The sequence below is a fragment of the Peromyscus maniculatus genome, chromosome 8, assembly GCF_049852395.1.
Source record: "Peromyscus maniculatus bairdii isolate BWxNUB_F1_BW_parent chromosome 8, HU_Pman_BW_mat_3.1, whole genome shotgun sequence".
Taxonomy (NCBI): Eukaryota; Metazoa; Chordata; class Mammalia; order Rodentia; family Cricetidae; genus Peromyscus; species Peromyscus maniculatus.
Window position 1 is genome coordinate 39,437,891 of NC_134859.1, and position 22,025 is coordinate 39,459,915.

Consider the following 22,025-nt stretch of genomic DNA (forward strand, 5'->3'; position numbering starts at 1 on the left):
AAGAAGGTGGGAGACGGGCAAAGGGGACTAGCAGGGTACAAGTGATCTGGGGAAATGGAAAAGAAGGGCTTTTAGCAAGGGAGGAGGGAGATTAGTTCAGAAGGAAGAGGGAAGTGGGTAAAATAAATAAGGATGTCTGAAAAAGCCACAAGGAATCACACTCTTAACTATTTACCAAAAAACAAACAAACGAAATACCCAAGCACCTAATACATGTAATTCTGTGTATAGATATTCATGTAGAGTTTTAATGAACCTTTGTCATCTGGGCTGATGGTGCTCCCTCTAAGAGCCAAAGATCATCTAAACAAAACCCCAACACCAGACATGAGAAGCCCTCTTTTAAGTTGCTGGCCGGGGCTGTCTAAGAGACTCTCAAAACACACACTCTATTGCTGCTGCCCTTGGTTACTTCCTGGAGGTGGAAGATGAGTCCCTATTACAGAAGACACCAAGCACTTCCGAAGCAGGGCCCAGAGACCTCTGAGCTGAAACTGACCTGAAAGCCTGCTCCCTGAGGACTAGTTTTCATGGTACCAGAAGACACCATGCAAGCTTCCAAAGGAGGGAGGTAACCAAGTCCTAACCAGCTACAATGCCTATGAACCACATCAGCAAACATCATGGCACCATAAACCTAGTAGTGGCAAGCATACCTTGGTGGTAGCCAGTATCTCTCTAATTGGGCTTAAGACCTGCTCAACAAGAGGGAGGCCATGCTTGGTACTGGAAACCAAGCTGACTACTCATTGCTAGTGAAGCCGTGGACACTGGAGGAGAATCGACAACCACTAATTTACTAATCCAACATAATCCCCGACAACAAGCTATGCACTTGTCCTTTCATCCCCAGAAATGTATAGCCTTCTTCCTTCATCAAGGGAGCCTCTCTCTGCAACCGAAAACCACACCCAATCAAAATGCAGAGTTGTGGAGCCCAATCCCACTGGATACATCTACAAAACACTCCTGTACCGAGAGCTCAGGGAACTTCGTAGGAGATTGGGTGCAAAGATGACAAGAGTCATGGAGTTTGCTGTGAGACTGAGTTTCCTAGAAGGATCAGAAGCTACACCCAGAATCTCACCAATGTGACCACCCAAATGTGAGCTGAACAAGGACACCAATGAACATACGTGCCAAACTGTATGGAGAGAAGGCCATGAGGTCTCTACACACAGAACTACAGGAAGCCTGGGAATGGGAGAGGTGGCCTTCCCTAGGGAAGAGCAGACCAATTGGTTTTCCAGTGCCAAATGGTTAGCCCTGAAAACATACACACATACATATAGGTAGCATTATATGGAGTGAATAGGTTATATTTAGAAATATACAGGCATGTACACATACATATATGCATGCAATATCAATTAGAAAAAAAAGTCACGAGTTTGAAGAAAAGCAAAGAAGGGTATATGGGAAAGTTTGGAGGAAGGAAATGCAAGGGAGAAATATAATTAAATTATAGTCTCAAAAATTTTAAAAAAAGAAAAAATATATAACTATCATGTATTACTTTCATAAATGGGATATGTATGTTTATTATATGCATATAATATGCATTTTACACATACACGTGCATATTCGTGTGAACCTATATAAAAAAATCTGCAGTGAAAATCCTCATAAAGACAAATTTAAAGTACTTGTTGTTCCTGTGTCTCCCCTCAGCCCACTGTTTTCCAGGCCCCAGCACCCCATGTACCTCACCCCAGTACCTGTGTCTTGGTCGATGCTGAAGGCTTCCAGGCCAGTGCCAGCCCTTAGGAAGTACTGGAGCTCTCCATCCAAACCACCATCGTCATCCTGGGCTGTGACTATCATCACCTGGGTCCCTGCAGGGCTGTTCTCCTGCACCTGGCCCTGGTATACAAAGGATGAAAATCGAGGAGCATGGAGATTCTCATTTACATCCAGGACTAACACTTCCACATGGCAGAGGGTCCTGCGGGATAGAGGCCTCCCGCTGTCACTGGCCCAAAGGCTCAGGTTGTAACCAGCCCGCCTCTCAAAGTCCAACTCTCTTTCCAGACTCAGAGCTCCAGTCATCGGCTCTACCCGGAAGGTTCCATGGATATCATCCACCAGGATATATCTCACTTCACCTGCAGGGCCCAGGTCAGGGTCAGAGGCATCTAGGAATGTCAAAATTGTCCCAAGGGGCATGTCCTCCGGCACCTTCAGGCTTCTGTGCTCTGTGATGCACTGGGGAGGGTTGTCATTGATATCCTCTAATGTGACTATCAAGTCGGTGACAGAGAAGAGCTGGTGGCCCTTCACGGGCTGGTCCCTGGCCTCCACCTTGAGTATGTACCGAGGCTCGGATTCCCGGTCAAGGTGTCCTGTGACAACCAGCTCCCCAGTGAGTGGGTGGAGAGAGAACTTCTCCGTGGGGGTTAGCAGGGTGTAGCGGACCCTCCCGTTGTCCTCGGAGTCGGCGTCTTTCGTCTTCAGCTCTGCAATCGTGGTTCCAACTTCTGTGTCCTCAGAAATGGTGAGCTGGTACCCACCCGGAGGAAACCTGGGTGGGTTATCATTCCAGTCCTTCACAGTCACTGTCAACAGCTTCCAGGAGGACTTCTGGGGGGTGCCCAGGTCGTACACAGTCACATTGAGGACGTAGAAGCTGGTGGTCTCATAGTCCAAGGCTGCTGCCACCGTGAGCAGCCCTGTCTCCAGCTCAATGTCAAAGCAACCTTCCTCATTGCCATCTGCAATCACATAGACCAGACGACCATGAAAGCCAGCATCCGGGTCAGTGGCTGCCAGGCGGGCCAAGGGGGTGTTGATGGGCACCTGCTCCAGAATGTCAATGGACTGGGGGAAGTGGTCCTCGAACTGGGGAGTGTGGTGGTTGATCTGATAGTTGCTGAGGGAGGTGAATTCCTCTTCACCCGCCTCTTGGCCCTGAAGCCCAGCAGACTGGAGGATGGTCTTTGTGATATGGGTCAGCACTCCTGTTTTATCGCACTGTACGGGGACCTCAGAGTGAGGGTCCTTCACCACAGTGACTTTCAGAGTTGTGGGGGAGGCGTAGTTCTTGCCGTCAGAGGCTGTCATCTTCAGAGAATAGACGGTCGGTCGAACAGCAGTGAGATTCATGAAAGAGCGTTTGAGAGATATCACCCCCGAGAAATGGTTGAGATGGAAGTAGTCTTGTTCGTTGCCAGACACAATTTCATATCTTAGGTTCTGAAGTTCATCCATGTCTATGGCGGACACAGCCATTATCGACTTCCCGACTGGCGCATCTTGACGAAGGGACACAGTACAGTTGACTTCCTCAAACATAGGCTGGTTGTCATTCAGATTCTTGAGCCTCAGAGAAACAGACACCTCCTTCTCCTGGTGAAAAGGGGACCCCCAGTCTGATGCCCGGACCCGGAAGGTATATATTCTTTTCATGAGTTCATAGTCCATGGGTTTGGTGGTGGAGATGACCCCCAGGTAAGGGTCAATAGAGAATGGGACAGCTTTGGGGCCAACAATGGAATAGGTGACACGTCCATTGTCCCCATGGTCCTGGTCTACGGCTGTCACAGTCAAAACACTGGTACCAGGAGGGATGTTTTCATCCATTGTACCTTCATAGGAAGACCTGTTGAAGACTGGGGCATGGTTGTTACAGTCCACAATGTCAATGATCACAGTGGTGGTGGCCGGACCCAGGGAGGTTTTCACATGGAGCTGGTACTGGCTTCGGTCGTGGAAGTCCACAAGCTTCATGGTGGTGATCAGGCCTGTGCGAGCATTGAGCTTGAATACTGTGTTCCCAGAGGATGACTTCAGAGCATATCTCAAAGCGGGGAGGGCAGTGGTGACCTTTACCAATGCCACACGACTTCCAGGAGGGGAGAATTCACTGAGCTTCACTCTGTAAACAGCCTTCTCGAATCTGAGGCTGGTCAGCCTAGAGGGTGGGAAATGGAAAGCCCTAATGGGGGAGTGGGCAGGAGGTCTGCTCCTACTGTGGGCCTGGAAGCTGAGGTTGAAGCCATTAAGGTGTTCTGCCCAGTTAATGTCCCTGACTGCCACCAGGTTGAACTTGTTGTCTTGGGCATAGGACTTGAGAGCTTTGAAGTACTTTCCAGGATCACCACCAACCACCTCCAGGGACTCTACTTCAGCTCCGGAGCCATTTGTATCCACTGTGACAGTGGCATAGATGGCGCCTTCATCACCATCTGGTGGAGTCATGACCACAGAGGTGATAGCTGGGGGCTTCCTGTGCACAGGCTCCACGTGAATGACCAATGTAGCCAAATTGCCAAACCCATTGCCCTCTGAGATTTTTCTCATGCGGTCCACAGCCAGCACCTGGAGCTCGTATTTCTTCCACCATGTGACATTCAGCTTCCCGGCTACAGTGACCACCCCACTGGTGGGATGGATGGCAAACACCTCCGACCTGGCATTAAAGGCATAATAGAACTCAGAGTTCTGGCCCAGATCAGCATCCGTGGCAGTCACTTTGCAGATGGGGCTCTTGAGGGGCATGTCCTCGGAGATGGTGACTCTGTAGGAAGGTGGGGAGAAGAGGGGCTTCAGGTCATTCTGGTCCAGGATGCGGACCACCACGTGGGTCATTGCTTCGAACTCCAGGCTCTTGTCCGAGGCTTGCACTATGAGCGTGTAGCTGTCTCGCACCTCCCTGTTGAGAAGCGCTGTGTTGCTGCTCTTGGTCCTTATTCTGAGAAAGCAGAAATTGCCCACCACGTACTCCTCAGTCTTGAACACTCCCGCTGCATCTCCAGAGATGATCCGGTACTTCACCACCCACTGGGGATCCGCCAGGTACATGCCCATCTTCACTGGACTCTCCACATAGGTCTTGGGAGCAGAGTTTTCGTAGATGGTGGCATTGTACAGGGAATGTGTGAAGCGCCAAGCCAAGGGAGGAATTGTTTCTTCTAGGGGCTTCTCACAGGCCACATGGTGGAGCAACAGAATGGTTAGACCCAGCAGGACAAGAGTCATGATGAAAAGCTCCTGATTAAAAAAAAGGGGGGAAAAGGGCTTGAGTCAGGGAGGAACCAGCTCCTATCACTGTGGTTCTTTCTTTTTTAAAAGCATATATTAGTTGTATTTAATAACTGGTTTGATTATGACATTTGCATACATAAATATAATGTATGTGATCATGTTTCCCTCTTTTATTCCTCCTCTCATTCCTCCAGATCCCCTTCCTCAATAGTGCAAAGGAGGATACAGGATGCAAAGCAGAGTTATATCTGCTCCCCACCCATTGCTGTGGACAGAGCTGCCGTCTGAGTTATCCTGTGTCAGAACACAGACAGCTGGAAATATCCTCTCTGGGTCTCCTGTGGACAAATCCTAGTTCTGGTCACTCACTGGCTCCTTTATTATTTTTTTTCCCCAGACACCTCTGTGGATACCTTGTGAAGGTAAAATTGTTCCAACTCTTAGCCAAGGATCCAAGGTTAGCAGTTTCTCTTGGTGAGACCCCCTCCACTGGTGCTGAGCCAGAGCCAAACTGTACTGCATCTATGCACACAGGGACTACAGGAAAGCATTGCCGTCAGTATCTCAAACCTGGCACCAGGCTACCTGGATCTCAACCCCAGCTCCCCATTTGCTAAGTGGCTAGGCCTCCAGCAAGTCTCTGACCTCTGTGAACCTCGATTCTTTATTCCATAACACAGGGATAAAAATAGTATCTAGATGGGGCTGGAGAAGATGGCTCAGTGGTTAAGAGTATGTACTGCTCTTCTGGAAGACCAGAGTTTGGCTCCCAGCATGCACATTAGGCAGTTCACGATTGCATCTAACTCCAGCTCCAGGGAATCTGACACCTTCTTCTGGCCTCTGCAGACACCCTCACTCACTTGCACAAACCCACACACAGACACATGCATCCATACACACATAATTAAAAACAAAACATTTAATGTATATGCTAGTGTATTGTTTAGGGTTGAAGATATGGCTAAGGCAGGTAAAGTGTTTACCAAACATGCATGAAACCCTGGATTTGTTACTAACACTCAGGTACGGGGTGGTGCATGCCTGGCATCCCAGCACTGAAGAGGTAGAAGCGGGAGGATCAGTTCAAGGTCATCCTTGTTTACCTAGAGAGTTCGAGGCCAGGCTGCACAACCCTATCTTTAAAAAACAGTGTGTGGGGGTGGTTCTATCTCACAGCAATCTTGTGTAAATTGAAGGGGAAAATGAAGGTGAGCGATCTAGCAGGGATTCCCGCATGGTGGTAAGTTTTAAAAAGGTGAGCCATTATTAATGGGAAGTGTGAGTCCAGGGCCTTGCACCCATCAGGAAGCAAAGTGGTAAACTAGAAAGGAGCTTCTGTGGTCCCAGGCGGGGTTGTTTCCCCTGTCCCAGGCCTAAGGACACCTAGCCCACCTCTACCCACTGTGGACAGAGCTTAACTCCAGATAGGCAACTCCTAGACTCTGGGAATGTCACAGCCAAAATGAATCTCAAAGGGGCTCTGTCTTCATGTGCAAATGGGCAAAGAGTCCTATTCTGAGGATATGGCTTGCCCCCAGCTCACATGGCAAAGAGTCCCAATTCTGGGGATGCTGCTTGCCCCCAGCTCACATGGCAAAGAGTCCCAATTCTGGGGATGCTGCTTGCCCCAGCTCACATGGTGGGTGGCCAGGTCTGCACTAGTCCAAGAAACTGGTTCTCCTTGAACTAACCTCCTGGCTCCTCTGCCCTCTCCGCTGGCTTGCTGTGTCCCTTAGAGCTGAGCCTGCGCTAAAGAACCAGGGGTAGAAGCCGATTTGGGAGTCCACTGAGAGGGTTGAAGCCAGCTCTGCCCCTGGGAACCCCATTCCCAGGAACACCCTGGCTGGGGGCCATGTGTGGAGCATTCCTGGGTGAGACGAGACAGACTCGTTTTTCTGGTTATCTCGCTCTTCAAAGGCACCGAATAGTTAAACTTCCAGGGCAAGGGAGAAAGGAGCAGGGCGCCACCTCTTCTCAGAGTACCCGTGAACAGGGCACAGAGTTCTCTGACAGCCTGCAGGAAATGTTTTGAGATGGGAGGCGGGAACGGAAAAGCCCACCTGCGCGGGGTTCTGGAAGCCTGGGGCAGAAGAGGGGCAGATTCTAGGCCACCCTTCGAGCTTCACCACCCCAGTCTGTCACTTAAGACCTTGTTGGGGTGCCTAGAGTCCAAACACCTCAGCAAAAGGATACCGGACAAGGGCAGACACCCACGCTTGGAGGTCCCCAAACCAGTGTTCTTCACCCTCCACGCCGCCCACCCCAGTTCTTACCTTATTCTGTCCTGCAGCCCCAGGCAGAAAGAAGCCATACAGGACTAGCCCTCCAGCCCCGCAAGCAGGAGTCGACCCCCAAATCACTCAGGCCCCAGCTCTCACAGGATGGCGTGATCCCTGAAGTTGAAATACCAGAAGGAAAGCGCCCTTTACCCCAGCATCCTATCCTCAGCTCAGCGAGCCAGGTGCTTGCAGCCCGCCCTGGCTGCTCTGCTTGCCCCGCTGTGCAGGGCGCTTCCTGTTCCCCTGGGTCAGCACCAGCAATGGGCAGGTCCCAACAAGAGCTGGCTCAGCCGGCATAGGCGCCAACCCGACCCGTTAAGATGCTCTGTAGGGATGAGGTGGCCACGGGGTCTCCCTGGGGGATGAGAGGCAGAGAGATGCACACGGTGGGGTGGTAGCTTGATGCGTGTGCCCACATGCAAAGTCTAGGACCCACAGAGCCACAGTGGGCAGGCAGCCTGTCGGGGGAGGACTCTGTGCCTACAGGGCTGTTTCCTGGGACCTGGTCCCAACAGGTGAGCATGCTCGCAGGGCGTAGAGGCACCCTGGCCTCCCTGTCTCACCCTCCGAGCCTCCCACACCCAGAAGCACTACATGAGACTTCTTGTAAAAAATACACAGCAATTCATATCTTCATATCATTTACCAGTTAAATTTTTTCTATCATTTACCAGTTAAATTTTTTCTAACAGTTTCCCATAAATCTTAGATTGTGATCTAATCACCTTAGGATGGCGTAAAATGTCCTGGAACCACCTGGTGATGCCGTCACATCATTCTCTGACCTGCTACTGTCCTGGAGATGCCTTTTCCCTCTGCCAACATCTTGAATCGGGAGCTGCCCCAAGACCCTTGGTTTTGTGGCTTCCTCTACTTAAGCCTCTCGCAAAGTGACCGCCATTTGAAACACCCACCCAATACCACCTGTGTCACGTCAGGGTCTTTCTCGTCACCCTGTTTGTCCAATGACTATCCTCACCCACCGGACACTGGGTTCCGCAAAGCCAAGGGCTTTGTGCTCCTTATGCAGGATGGGATCCCCGCTGCGTGCAGGGATCGGTACTGGGTGCACGCCCAGCTCAATCCATATCAGCTGAAAACGGAAGGTTCTGGACCTAGGAAAAGTCAGGAGAGAAGAAAACGGAACTAATCTTTGGAGATGGCCCCCTCCTTTCATAAGCGGGGAAAGCTTGGGGCTGGAGGGAAGGCTCAGAGGTTAAAAGCACTTGCCAAAATTCCAGAGTACCAGGGTTTGGCTCCTAGCTCTCATAGCTGGTGGCTCACAACCACTTGTAACTCTGGCTATAGGTGATCCAACACCCTTCTCTGGCCTCCCCTGGCACCCAAACTCATGAGAACAAACCCACATACAGACACACATACATACACATAACTAAAAATAAGATGGCATTTTTGGAGGGGGGAGGAGGAAAATAAAGTTCCAAAGTCCCAAAGTGCGGGTGAAAGCCAGGGACTTTCCTCCATCTGGGCCATCAGAAAGTGATGCTGTGTTTTCTTAGGGCTCCAGTCCCAGCACCATCCCTCAGCCAACTGTGTTGCTTTGGGTCTTTTACCTAACCTCGGGGAACCTTGTTCTCCTTGTCTGGAAGATGGGCTGGTAAGAGCTTCTTACCCATTGGGCTTTATGAAAATGAAAAAAAAAAAATGTGAACATGAGCGTGCTGACCACAGTGCCTGGCACCTGCGTACAACCTGATGAGTGCTTAGTTCTCAATGAAACAAAGCTGGGCTAGGGTGAGGTTGGGGCCCACTGGCATCTCTGGAGAGAGTCCAGCCTGTGCCCCATTGGAACAGGAAGCAGGTCTGCGCTCGACACTCAGCTTGCTGGCCCCACTCCATGCTCTTCTGGAAGACTGCTAGCAGGTACTTGTCCGGGGTGGGGCCTGACGCTCCCCAGCTGCCCAGGCCCAGACAGACAGGAAGGGAACACAGGCTGAGGGGCCCACTGTGGACTATCGCATGGGGAACATCAAGTCATACACACCTGTTCATGAATAAAACCCTGTGAGGATCTATGTATGAATCCCAGCCCCGCTTCGCAAGAGAGGACCAGCTGTGTGGCCTCAGGTAACGGCTTGCCTTCGCTGAGTCTCAGTTTTCCCAATGTATGAGAATGAAGTCAGAGACAGCACAGATATGAGACCTGGCTTTCAGTGCCAGCACGTCTCAGTGACAGGCTCATCCTGCTAACGATGGGTCTGTGGATAAGGAAGACTTTCAGGTACTGTGTCCTGCCCTGCCCTAACTGATCCTGAATCTGCGTCTGCAGCATAATGCCACAGGGTTATTTGTTTGCTTGCTTGTTTTATTTTTCAAATTTTCAGTCTCTCTAATACATTTATTGATTGATGATTGAGAGACTAGAGGAGGGGAGGAAGGGAAGGAAATAGAGGAGGCTACAGCACATATGTAGACATTAGAAGCCAACTTTCAGGAGCCTTTCTAGTTCCTGGGGAACAAAGTCAGGTTATCAAGGATGGCAGCAAGAGTCTTTACGTGCTGAGCTATCTCACCCGCCCTGGCTTGTTTTTATCAGGGTCCTGTGTAGCTCAGGCTAGCCTCAAACTTACTTTGTAGCCCAGGGTGGCTTTGAACTTTTGATCCTCCCGCCTCTACCTCCCAAATTCTGGGATCATGGGACTGCGCCATCACACCTGGTTTAGGCAGTGTTGGGAATGGAACCTAGGGCTTATGCATGCTAGGCCAACACTCTACCAACTGAGCCACACCCTCAGCCCTGCTGGGATAGGATTTTAAGAAGTCGTGATTCTGGTCATCCTATGATTCAGCTCCCAGGTCCTCAGAACACTGCTTCTGGTATTCAAAAACTTAGTGGCACTAAACTTGTCACCACTGATGCAGAGTGTCCCAGAAAATGGAGTGATCCCTGCCCCTGGGGAAAGCAAGCAGTCTGAGCCACACTTGTGGAGGACGTCCTAGACCAGGGAGCTATAGAATTGTATAGAATTGCCTGGCTCATTCAGGCATGGCTCTTTGAACTACACACACAGACGCAGCTCCATCCAGTGTTAAAAGCGTCTCCCAGAGTCTTGAGAGATGTCCCCGGCCATGGACCCATCTGTACACCCACCAACACTGCACAATACTTAGGTCAGAGCCCTGAGAGGGTCCCCAGCAGCTTGGAATCTGAGGTCACCCATTCACTGTGTGGTCTCAGTCACATACATAAGCTCCACCCCACAGACTCCTCTGTCAGGGGTGTGTCTATTAGGGGCAGTGAGGTGGGCGTGGCTCAGTGGTTCCAGAGCTGTCTCTTACTTTGAAGGCCAAACTAATAGAATAGGGCTGGACTTGTGATGTGCAAACAGACTGAAGATGACTGCCTTGTTAGAAACGGGCCTGGTGCCTGTGCCCTGCCCCCCAGCCTTGCTCATCACCCGATAGGGAACTCAGGGCTGAGCAGCATGCTGGAGGACCCCTAAGAGTCCTTTCCACTCCAGCAAGCTGGCTCTGCTCGCACAACATCCTGGGTCCTGTCAGAAGAGGTCTGGGGACATCTGGTCAGGTGTGCTGTGATCTTCACGCCTGTCACAGTGTATGCAGCAGGCCCGTGTGTGGTGTGCCACTTTAAACCTCAGGAGTGTGCGGCTCTGACTAATGTCTTTTCTATGGGGAGATTGATGAATCAAAGCCAGACCAAACCTCAACTGAAGGAATACCAGGAAATGCTCCTGTCTTTCCCAGAAACACCCCAGCATGGAGCAGAGGGACATCTGTCCTCCGGCCAACACCTCCCTTTTTTAAACTTTAATCTTTAAGTTTTCATACTTGTATACAGTCTCTGTTGAGCACGTGACCCTCACCTCCATATCTCCCACCTCCCCTTTTCATACCCTCCTCATTTGCTTCCTTTGAGTTCTCGACAATTTCACTCCTACTTTTATTTTATTCAAACATACATGGTTGTATATGACTACATTAAAATCTAAGAGCCACAAATGAGAGAAAACCCTAATTTCTAACACGGTTATTCCCAGTTTCATCTGTTTCCCTACAAATGACCTAACTTTGTTCTTGTTTAAGGCTGAAAATCATACATTGCGTGCACACATTTTCCTTGTCTGGGTTCTGTTGATGGATGCCTGGGTTGGTTCATCTCAGCCCTTGTGAATATTGCTGCAGTGATCGTGGTGTGAAAGTGTCTGTGACATGTTGACTCAGTCCTCTGGGTAAATCCCAGGAGGGGTAAAAAGGTCATGTGAAAAAGAAAACTGGATATCCACATGCAGAAGGGTGATACCACGTTCCTCGCCATCTCTCTGCGTGAAAATTGTCTCCAAATAGATCAAAGACCTTAGCCTAAGACCCGAAACTCTGAAACCATTATGGAGGGGAAAATGTGTTGTGACCTAGACAAAAGCAGAGACTTCTTAAGTAGCCCTCCAATGGCCAACAGCTCCCTTTTCTCAGCACACGTGTCCCAAAGCTCCTAAGGAAACACAGTTCACTGGGTGAAGCCATTCGTCACCAAGCCTGACAACCTAAGTTCGATCCTTGGGACCCACACCATAAAAGGAGAAAAATAACTACCATAAATTGACCTCTGACTTCCACACACCTGCTGTGGTGAGCATGAGCGCACACACACACACACACACACACACACACACACACACACACACACACACACACACACACACAAAGAATAAATGTTAAGAACTGAAGGAGGGAGAGAAGGGAAATAGGAAGACACTTGCCTTTTATTCCAGCTCTCAGGCTGGAAGCTAGCATGGCTTCCCCAGCTGCAAGCGGGGCTGACCCCTGAACAGACTCCCCACTTCTGGAACCTGGTGTATCCATGTACCCAAGCTGCAGGAGTGCTGGCTGATAGCTCAGGTGCTGTTTGAACTTGAAGGGCCTTTCAAGAAAGGATGCCCTCCCCCCCCCCTCCGCTTCACTCCTCAGCTCCTTGGAGACTATCTTCCCTCTCCTCAAACCCGGTGCCACGGCAGCGAACTCGGGGCTGCCACATTCTCAGTCCTCCTCCTGTCTCTTTTGCTTTGGACATTCCGTGCTGGGGATGGTCCTTGCGGCACTCAAGAGGGAACCCTGAATGTATTCTGTTTGCTATAGCGGGCGTGGGGACGATGAGCTGGGAGTGTGCCTTCAAAACAGACTAGAAACTCTAAGTTCTGCAGAGTTGTTGGCTAGGAAGGCTAACTTCTTTCATCCTCCTTCCCTCCCTTCTTCCCTCCCTCCTTTCCTTCCTGCCTTCCTCCCTCCCTCCCTCCCTCCCTCCCTCCCTCCCTCCCTTCCTTCCTTCCTTCCTTCCTCCCTCCCTCCCTCCCTTTCCTTGGTAGTAGAGAGCCATCAAATGTTTTTGAGAAGAAGCAGGACTACGTTTTGGGAAAACCAGCCTACCATCAGACCAAGACTCTCCTTCCTCTGCATGTGGGGCAGGAGCTCCTGCTTTGTCACCTGAGCCAAAGGGAATTCTCCTCCACAAACCCCAGAGGAACATCCCATCCATCTGTCAGTTTGCAGGCAACCACTCCTGAGTGTTCCCATAGAACTCAAAGGCCTTTGGTGCACGTGTGCTGCAGACAGACAGTGGCTGGAACCACACAGGTGGGTCACATGACCTGGAGAAAGCCACCGGACCTGTCGTGGGCCTTAGTTTACATGTGAGCTGGTGATAAGAGCTATTCTGACCCACTTCCCAGGGCTGCGGGAGGACAGATAAAATGACAAGATGGCGTGCAGAGGGAAGGGGCAGGTGGCACCCTCCTGGACCAGCAATGTATGGAGATTGCAGCCTGCCCAGAGGCTGTCTCAGGATAAGATCCACCCACCCCTGAGAATGGAAGGAAGAACCACCCGAAAGGAAGCTACCAGTGGGTAGTATGCTTGCCCAGCTTGTAAGGAGCCCTAGGTTCCATCCCCAGAACCACAAATGAGCTTCTTCAGAGTTTGAAGAAGAAGAAGAAAAAAATCAACTTTGAGGTTGAAGACAGCAGGTTTTTGTTTTGTTTGGGGGGTTTATTTATTTAGAGACAGGGTCTCAAGGATTCCAGGCTGGATTTAAATTTACTATATAGCTGAGTATAACAACCTTCAGCTTCTGATCCTCCTGCTTTCCCTCCTGAGTGCTGGGAGTACACACACACACACACACACACACACACACACACACACACACACACACACACACACCTGGTTATATGATGATGGAGATTGAACCTAGGGCTTCAGAAACCCTAGGCAAGCACTCTGCCGTCTGAGCCACATTCCCAGCCCCCAAAACAGTGTTTTCATAGGCAATAAAATACCCATCCTTATACCAATGTTATGCTAAAATATGACCGTTAGTTTATAATTGTATATTTATTTTAAATGTTTTTCACAGAAAAGGCCCCCAGAGGCTTTATACCTGGGGTCCTCCAGAGTCGGAATGCAAAGGGGACATATAAAGGATGCTAAGTGCTCCCAGGCATGTGAGTTTGGGAGAAGAAAAAGGATAAATGGGAGGTGGTGCAAATGTGGGCTTTTGTATGGGGTTTGCTTTGCCAGATTCCTTGACTGGTTCATTCAGTGCTCATAAAGAACCTTCTTCCTGGAGCTCTAGAACAAAGGATGAGAGAAACTGATCTTCTGCCATGGGGGACTACATCCTTGTGGGGGCAAATGCATTCTTGTAGAAAGGGTACAGGGAGATGATTTTCACTGTGTCGTTCTGTGAAAGTGAGACACAGAGAAACCATGTGGGGTGGGGGAAGGAGTCTTCTCCTGGTAAGGGAACTTGGAAGGACAAACGACCTGGGTACGGGATGCTGTCAGAGTGAGGAAGATAGCCAGGTGGCTATCTTAAGGAAGAGAGTTCCTGGAGAAAGACACAGGTCACGCACAGGCCCCGAGGCAGGAGTAAGGGGGCATGTGGGGCACTGGAGGGAGCAAGGAATGAGGATGTCTATGTAAGTAGAGAGGTGGCCCCAAGCCTTTGAGAGAGGAGGATGGCACTGTGGGGTCTGTTTCATAATTCCCCCAAAATGACGAGCTAGACCAGCTCTGTAGGAGTGGGAGAGCTTTGTGTGTGTGTGTGTGGGGGGGGTGTCTCATTATGGAACCACATCTGGCCTGGAACTCACTACACAGACCAGGCTGGCCTCGAACTCCCAGAGATCTGCTTGCCTCTGAGAGCTTTGTTAGAAAGAGCACAGAGGCCAGGTGTGATGGCACACATGAAGTTCGGCTAGGAGGACTAAGTTCAGGGGATCCAGTGCACAGTAGTAGTCACGCAGGGAGGAGAAAGCAGGGATGGGGCGGTGGGCCAGCGCCTTGGCACCGTGCGCGGACTGGGGAGATGGCAAAGAGCTTGCTTTGCCATCACGAGGACTTGAGCTCAGTCCCGAACTCAAAAGCTGGGCATGGGGGAGCACACCAGGAATCCCAGCCCTGGGAGGCAGAGGCAGGGGGATGAATCTCTGAGACTCACAGGCGGGCCAGCCTGGTCTACTCAGTGAGCTCCGGGCCAATGAGAGACCCTGTCTCTAATGAGGTAGAAGGTGTCCTGAGGCATGACACCTGAGATCGTCCTCTGATTTCCACGTGAACATGCGTGCAAACATGCAGGACACACACACACACACACACACACACACACACACACACACACACACACACACACACACTGATTAAAATAATCAACCTTCAAAGGTACCCCATGAAGCCAACTGGTGGGATCCAGTCCCATTTTTGGCCTGTGACAGATCATCCTGTTGTTTTGTGGTTTTTATAATCCACCATTTTGTTGTTTTATGGTGAGTTATTCACACAAGTCTAGGAAACTTTCCCCCAAACTTTGACTCCAGCTGCTCTTTCCAAAACCGGAAGACGGGGCCTTGAGCTCTTGGTGGCTCCAGTTGGCTAAAACTAAGTGGTGGATGCTTCTGGGGGGCACTTACAGACGCCCCTCCTGAAAGCCAGTTTGCATGTGGAAGAGAAGCAAATTGTGTTCCCTTCAACCTGAGCAGAGGGAGGAGCCCGGCTACAGCCGCACCACTTGAATATGCCCAATCTCATCTGATAATGGAAGTTAAGCAGGGCCAGACCGGAATGGGAGACAGCCAAGCCCAGGAGGGCCACCTGCTTTCCTGCAGCAGCTAGACACACACCCTCCAGCCCAGGAGCCCAACTGAGATTACTGCCTCTTGGCGAAGAGCATCTGTGTCTGAGCTAAACCTCTCTGAGCCAGGGAGCAGCCTGGACTAGCTGGTCTGCAGAGGGGAAAGGACCCTGGAGAGCCACCCACCCCACTCACTGGCCACCAACTCCCACGCCCTTCCAGGTTCCTCTGGCCATCCCTGCCCCTTCAGGTCCCTGTGGAACTCCACTGAGAGTTATTTTTGAGGTCATGCCTTGCAGAGGCCTGCCTAGGATGTGCTAACCAAGGCCCTATGAACAGAGCCCCTCCTCTGGGGTCTGAGTTTGGACTCAAAGACACATCTGCAACTTCAACTGTGCAGCATCTGACCAAGAAACGACAGGAGGGCCCAGGACACGCCGAGGTCTGTTTCATAATTCCCCCAAAATGACGAGCTAGACCAGCTCTGTAGGAGCGGGAGAGCTTTGTGTGTGTGTGTGGGGGGGGGTCTCATTATGGAACCACATCTGGCCTGGAACTCACTACACAGACCAGGCTGGCCTCGAACTCCCAGAGATCTGCTTGCCTCGGAGAGCTTTGTTAGAAAGAGCACAGAGGCCAGGTGTGATGGCACACACGAAGTTCGGCTAGGAGGACTAAGTTCAGGGGATCCAGTGCACAGCACAGCGGCACCCGGGCCCTTGGGAGGTAAAGGCAGGGGTGTCAGGAGTTTAAAGTCAGCCTTGGCTACATGGAACTCAAAGCGAACCTGAGCTACATCAGACCCTGTCTCAAAACAAAACAGAGAGGAAAGGAAGGAAAAAAAGGGAGGGAAGGAGGGAGGGAGAGGAAAAAAAAAGTGAGAGAACAGAGTAAAACGCAGAGGCCAGCCAGCCCCACTCCCCAACAGGCCGCCATGTATCCTCTGCTTCTCGCCTCTTTGATTCAGCAGAACCCTCGGCAAAAGTGTTGAGTCTCCAGACACACAGACCCAGCTTCCGACCTGGGTGGCCTTGGATAACTTAATCGGTAGGCCTGTCTTTCTTCCTCTGTTAGGATAGCTGTCATCAAAAAGACTAAAGACAGCACGTGTTGGTGAGGGCGTGGAGGAAGAGAAGCCCAGTGCATGTTGCCGGTGATGTAAACAGCCGTGATGGAAAACAGCAGGGAGGTTCCTCAAAAAAAAAAAAAAAAAAAAAAACTACAAATAGAACTACCATATGGCCCAGCAATCCCACCTCTGGGCGGGCATCCAAAGGAAATGAAATCAGTCTGCCCACCCACGTTCACCGCAGCACGTTCGTGATGCCCAATGGAAACAACCCACATGTCCATCATCTGATGAGTGGATAAAGACAATGTAGTCTGTATACACGATGGAATACTACTCAGACTTTAAAAAGTGGGCAGGGCGGGGTGGGGGGTGGGGTGGGGGGTGGGGTGGCGGGGGGAGGGGCTGGCAAGCTGGCTCACCAGATAAAGGTGATTGACAACCAAGCTTGAAGATTTGTGTTCTATCCCCAAGACCCATGTGGTGGAAGGAGAGAACTGATTCCACAAAGTTGTCCCCTGACTGCCGCATGCTTCCTGCAGCATGCACGGATATACAAAATAAATAAATAAATATGAAATTAACATTAAAAAATAAATAGATAAGATAAAATTTTATGGAACTGTATTGTTGAGATTTCATGGGTGTAGCCTCCCTGTGATGTCTAGAAGATTCTGTCCCCATGCAAGTGTGACCTGCATAATAACAACACCATTTGAGGTACCAACATGGATACAGGAAATTTCACAAGGCCCCACCCATAGACGAAGAGCTACCGGTAATGATGAGTGAGGAAAAATTAGTTTTCTCCAGGTTATCTCTTCTGACAACAGGTTATCCAACCCCAGTGGTCAACCTTAAACGCATGTACATACAGGCAACACTAAATGGACTCGGTAGGGTGTGTGTATGTGTGTGTGTGTGTGTGTGTGTGTGTGTGTGTGTGTGTGTGTAATTAAAAAAGAGATCATGAATCTGAGAGGGAGTTAGAGGGGGCACAGAAGCATTTGGAGAAGGAGAGGGAGGGTGGAAATGATATCGATAAAGTACTCACACGGAATTCTCAAAAAATAAAATTAAAAAAAAAATAAAATTTTGCCGGGTGTTGGCGCATGCCTTTAATCCCAGTACTCAGGAGGCAGAGGCAGGCAGATCTCTGTGAGTTTGAAGCCAGCCTGATCTATAGAATGAGTTCCAGGACAGCCAAGAGCACACAGAGAAACCTTGACTTGAAAAACAAACAATTTTCTTTTTAAGAAAGAAGGAAGCCCCATCCCTCCTAACGAGGCAGACAAAGCTGAATGTCACGGGGTTAGGTGAAATAAAGTAGACATGGAAGGCCAATGGTACACCATCTCTCTCACTGGGAAACTCTAGAAAGGTCGAACTAACAGACTCCCAGAGTGGAATGAATGGCTGTTCCCGAAAGCCCTGAGTGTGGGAGGCAAGAAATGTTGGTCAAAAGACACCAGCTAGGAGTGAGTTCCGCAGAGCCATTGCGCAATGGGTGACTCTTAACTAATAAACTAGAGCTGTTGGGGGAGATGCACACCTGTAGTCCCAACTACTAAGGAGGCTGAGGCAGGAGGATCACAAGTTCCAGGGCTGCCTGGAGTACAGAGAGTTCAAGGCCAGCCTGGGCAACTTAGCGAGGATGTCTCAAAATAAAAAGTAAAAAGTGAGCTGAAGTGTAGCTCAGTGGTAGAGTGCCCCAACACACACACATTGTATGTGTGAAAATTACTAGGAATAGATTTCACATGTTCACTACATTTCACTACAAAAACATGTCATATGTTAAATAGCTTCATTTAGTTTTATTGATTTTTTAAAAATAGGATTTGGGAAGTTTTTTTGGTGCCAGAGTGCTTGCCTGGCATGTGCAAAGTCCCGTATTTGATCCCACAGCCACAGAATTATTTTGTTTTAAATAGAAAACACTGTGTGTGTGTGTGTGTGTGTGTGTGTGTGTGTGTGTGTGTGTGTGTGTTAGAAAATAGATACAAGCTGGAGAGATGGTTCGGCAGGTAAGATGCTTGCCTTGCAAATGTGAGGAGCTGAGTTTGGATCCCCAACACCCACATAAATGTCAGGCAGATGTGACAGGCCCCCCCGGCCGCGCCCGCCCCCCCCCCCCCCCCGTAATCCAGTGGCTAGTTAACCTCCCTGGATTAGCAAACTCTGGGTTCAAGTGAGAGACTCTGTCTCAATATATAAGGTGGGAGCGACAGCATCTACTTCTGGCTTCCATGTGCACACACACACAGATGGGCATGTGTATTCACATGCATGGAAGTGCTGAATGCACACATTCACAAACGACTCACATTGAACGTTCTGCATGAGTGACACTTAAATCGCTGTCTGGATACTGTCTGTTTTAGTTGTAAACTGCTGGGAAGACTATGCTAAAGAGATCGGAGGGAGAGCAGACCTCTTTGCCTTCTTCAGCATCTCTGATTGCCAGGCTCTGCCACCCCAAGCCTCAGTTTTCCCACTTACGTCCCTGGGGGTTGGGGACCTGACGGGTTTAGCATGAGAAGCATTTGGCAAGATGCCAGGCTGCTGAAGTAGCTGACAGGGTAAAGTCAGTACTATCACAGTACAAGCTCAAAAATCTGTGGAATTCAGAATTCTCTGCACATCAGTGGCCATCAATGTGCCCAGGAGCCCTTTGTGGGAGCAGTCCTAGACACATTCGCACACATGCGTGCACGCACACGCACACACCCCTGCAGGCCTGTGACACTCCTCTTTTTGCCGTGAATTGTTTCAAAGGTGAAGATGCAGCCTGAGAGATAGGAACTCTTCTGGGGTTTCAGAGGGAGCAGAAAATCAAGGGCATGAAAAGAGGAGGTGCTAGACCCGGACTGGGGTCTCATCTCCTCGATGAGCATGCGCACAGCCCTGAATTCCATTCTCAGAAAGAAAAAAGGAAAGAGGGGGGAGGAAAGAAGAGGACAGGAAAGGAAGGAGAGGGGCGGAATGGGAGGGAGGGAAAGAGGGAGGGAGAGGGGAGGAGAGAAGGAGGGAGGGGAAAGGAGGAGGGGAAGAAAATGGGAAGAGAGAGGAAGGGAGGACAGGGGAGGAGAGGAGATGTTATTCTGGCAACGTAGATGGCTTCCGGTGATGACCCTCCTGACTCTGTGTGTTCTCTGTGGATGTGCAGGGTGCCCTCTCTGGTCCATTTCCATCATCTGTAAATGAGCTGACACAGTACAATCCCACTCTGCATCCAGAACAGGATGTGCTGCCTGCTCTGGGGCCACCAACTCCCCCACCCCCACCCAGACACAGGGAGTGCATTGATTGCTGTGTCTTGTCTTTGCTCCTTGCCCACAAGCCCCTTGGTGGTGTGGCCACTCCTTGCCAGGTTCTCATTCCAACTCTGGCATAGGAAAAAGTACCAGGTAGGGCCTGAGAAGTATACTGTGGTGGTCATGTACAGACTCAAGTCCTGCCTTGGCCCATGGCTGGTGGGTGGCCTTCAGTCAATGAGGGGACCTGACTGAACCTCAGTCTTTTTACACATCAACCAGGAAATAAGCATCTGGCTGTTAGAAGACCAAAGCAGGATGGAATGTGGACATCACAATGCCATGTCTGGGACATTTGTGAGGTCATTGTTTTGACCCCAGTGACATGGCTGTCGTCAGAGGGATTGAATGATCCTTGAGCAGAGTCCCTCATTCTGTACACCCCAACACCTATAGGATGAGCCCCTGTTCTCCTACTCTCTGGGTCAACTGTCCCCTAAGCCATCATTAGTGATGCACTGAGGACCGGTGAAGGGTGGAGATATGCAGTTCTCAGAGGAAGATGGCATCGACTGAACGTTTACTTTGAGCTAGAACTGTGGTGAGCAGGTGACCCACTTCATCTCCAGCAACCCTGAGCTTAGCTTTGCTTCGGAAAAGACATTGATGAGGGCCAAAAAGATGTCTGGCAGGCAAAGGTGCTTGCTGCCAGTCCCGACAACCTGAGCATGATCTCAAGAATCCACACAGTGCAAGGAGAGAAACTATTTCTGCACACGTACAAACACAGACACGCAAAAGACATTGATGGGACTCACATAGGCGACCCACCTTTCCTATCCCACAGCCAAGCTAGGCGTAAAACTCACATTGCCTATGTGTCTAACAGTTGCCCGGCCTGTCTGTTCATGCCCATGGGTTGGAAAGAGCCACCAGGAAGGGAGAGGTTCTGTGGTCCCTCCCCCACACCAGGGATCCTAAAACCATGGGACTGCTCACACCAGCCGATTCTCAGCCAAGGCTCTATGTCCAATCCTCTCTTGAGCTCCTTTTTCTCCAGGCTGGCCCTGCCCAGCCTTTGGTCCATCTGTCCTGTCCCTCCCCTGAGCAGGGCAGCTTAGGACAGAGCCAGGCAGGCAGGCAGGTCACAGCAAGTAGAGAGCGGTCTTTTAGCAATGAGGAAAGACTACAGGCAGGGCCAGAGGCTCCAGGTGAGTGAGGAGTGACTTCGGAGCATTCTCCGTTGACCCAAAGGTGCTGGACCCCTGACTACACCCCCTCCATCCCAAGACTCTACACCCTAATTTCCCTTGTCCACCCTAAGTGTATGTTCTTTTTGGTCCTCTGCAGACACAAGACTCAACAGATCTGCCGGGCAAGCCTGGGCTCTGAGAAGCAGGCTGCTGTATCAACCAGGGGTTAAAACATGAATATTCCGGCCGCACCCCAGATCTATTGACTCAAGATCCTTAGGGGCGGGGCTCAGGAACAGGAGTCTAACAAGTTTCCTGGATGATTTTGGTGTGGCTGGTGTTGTAGATCCACTCAACAAGACACATGGCTTTTTCATTAGGGTCTTCCATTGTGCCATGCCTCATTTGAGAGTCTAGATCCCCCGTAGGGCCTTGGTGAGGTGGGGCCATGTGAGGAGGGGAAAGACTTTGATTTTTGAGGCTAAACAAGAGATTTGAGTATTGGTGTGTTGGAGACCTTGGCCTTGGCTTTGAGAAACATGATTGGCTGGGGCATAGGCTAGAGTTGCTCAAGTGCGGACACATCTTCTCCGTGAGTGATCTTCTGGGTGTTCTTGGGGGGTATAGGACCTTGGTGGAGCAGACACATGGATGGCTCAGAAGAGTGGCCAGGTGGGAGAAGGCAGCCTGTCTCATGCATCTGAAGTCCCCCCCCCCCCCCCCCCCCGGGTTCTGAGCCTGTACCTGTTACATCCATCCATATTCAGGCCCCAGGGGCAATTGTTTACCTCCCTGAGGCAGAGTCTGTTCACCTTCAGACAGTCCCAGCCCATGAACTATGCATGCTCTGCTTGCCATAAGTAGAACTGAGCCTGAAAACGGAAGCCCTCTGCACAGGAATGCACAGCTCACGGCCCAACAAAAAAACACGAAGAAGCCTTCACCCGAGCTTCCTCATAGGATCAGCACGACTCATCATCATTATCTCCATCCAACAGCCCAAAGAACCAGAGCCAAATGCTTAAATCAATTGAGGTGTGGTTGTTTAATGGAGTAATATGCAGCAAAGAAGGAGAACTGCTGCTCTTGGCAACAGTATAGGTGGATCTTGTTCATGATGTGGACCTGTGTGTGTGT

At 50.4% G+C, this 22,025-nt stretch overlaps 1 protein-coding gene and 1 long non-coding RNA gene across 3 annotated transcripts in view; one reads left to right on the top strand and one right to left on the bottom strand.

Moving 5' to 3' along the window:
* Positions 1-22,025, bottom strand: part of Fat2 (FAT atypical cadherin 2) — an 86,468-nt gene that overhangs the window by 57,326 nt on the left and 7,117 nt on the right. Inside the window, exons 1-2 of one of the 2 annotated variants that reach the window (XM_076542377.1) lie at positions 7,260-7,490; positions 1,719-4,989 (exon numbers count right to left, since the gene is read on the bottom strand). In XM_076542377.1, the coding sequence (XP_076398492.1) occupies positions 1,719-4,977 (3,259 nt within the window). In that variant the 5' untranslated portion in view covers positions 4,978-4,989; positions 7,260-7,490. Of the gene's footprint in view, positions 1-1,718; positions 4,990-7,259; positions 7,491-22,025 lie in introns of those variants that run through there. The other variant, XM_006984879.4, reaches the window with a different exon arrangement.
* On the top strand, positions 20,089-21,211 carry LOC143274459 (uncharacterized). Its single transcript, XR_013053104.1, has 2 exons — positions 20,089-20,296; positions 21,046-21,211. It is a non-coding gene; the product is annotated as an uncharacterized LOC143274459 (long non-coding RNA).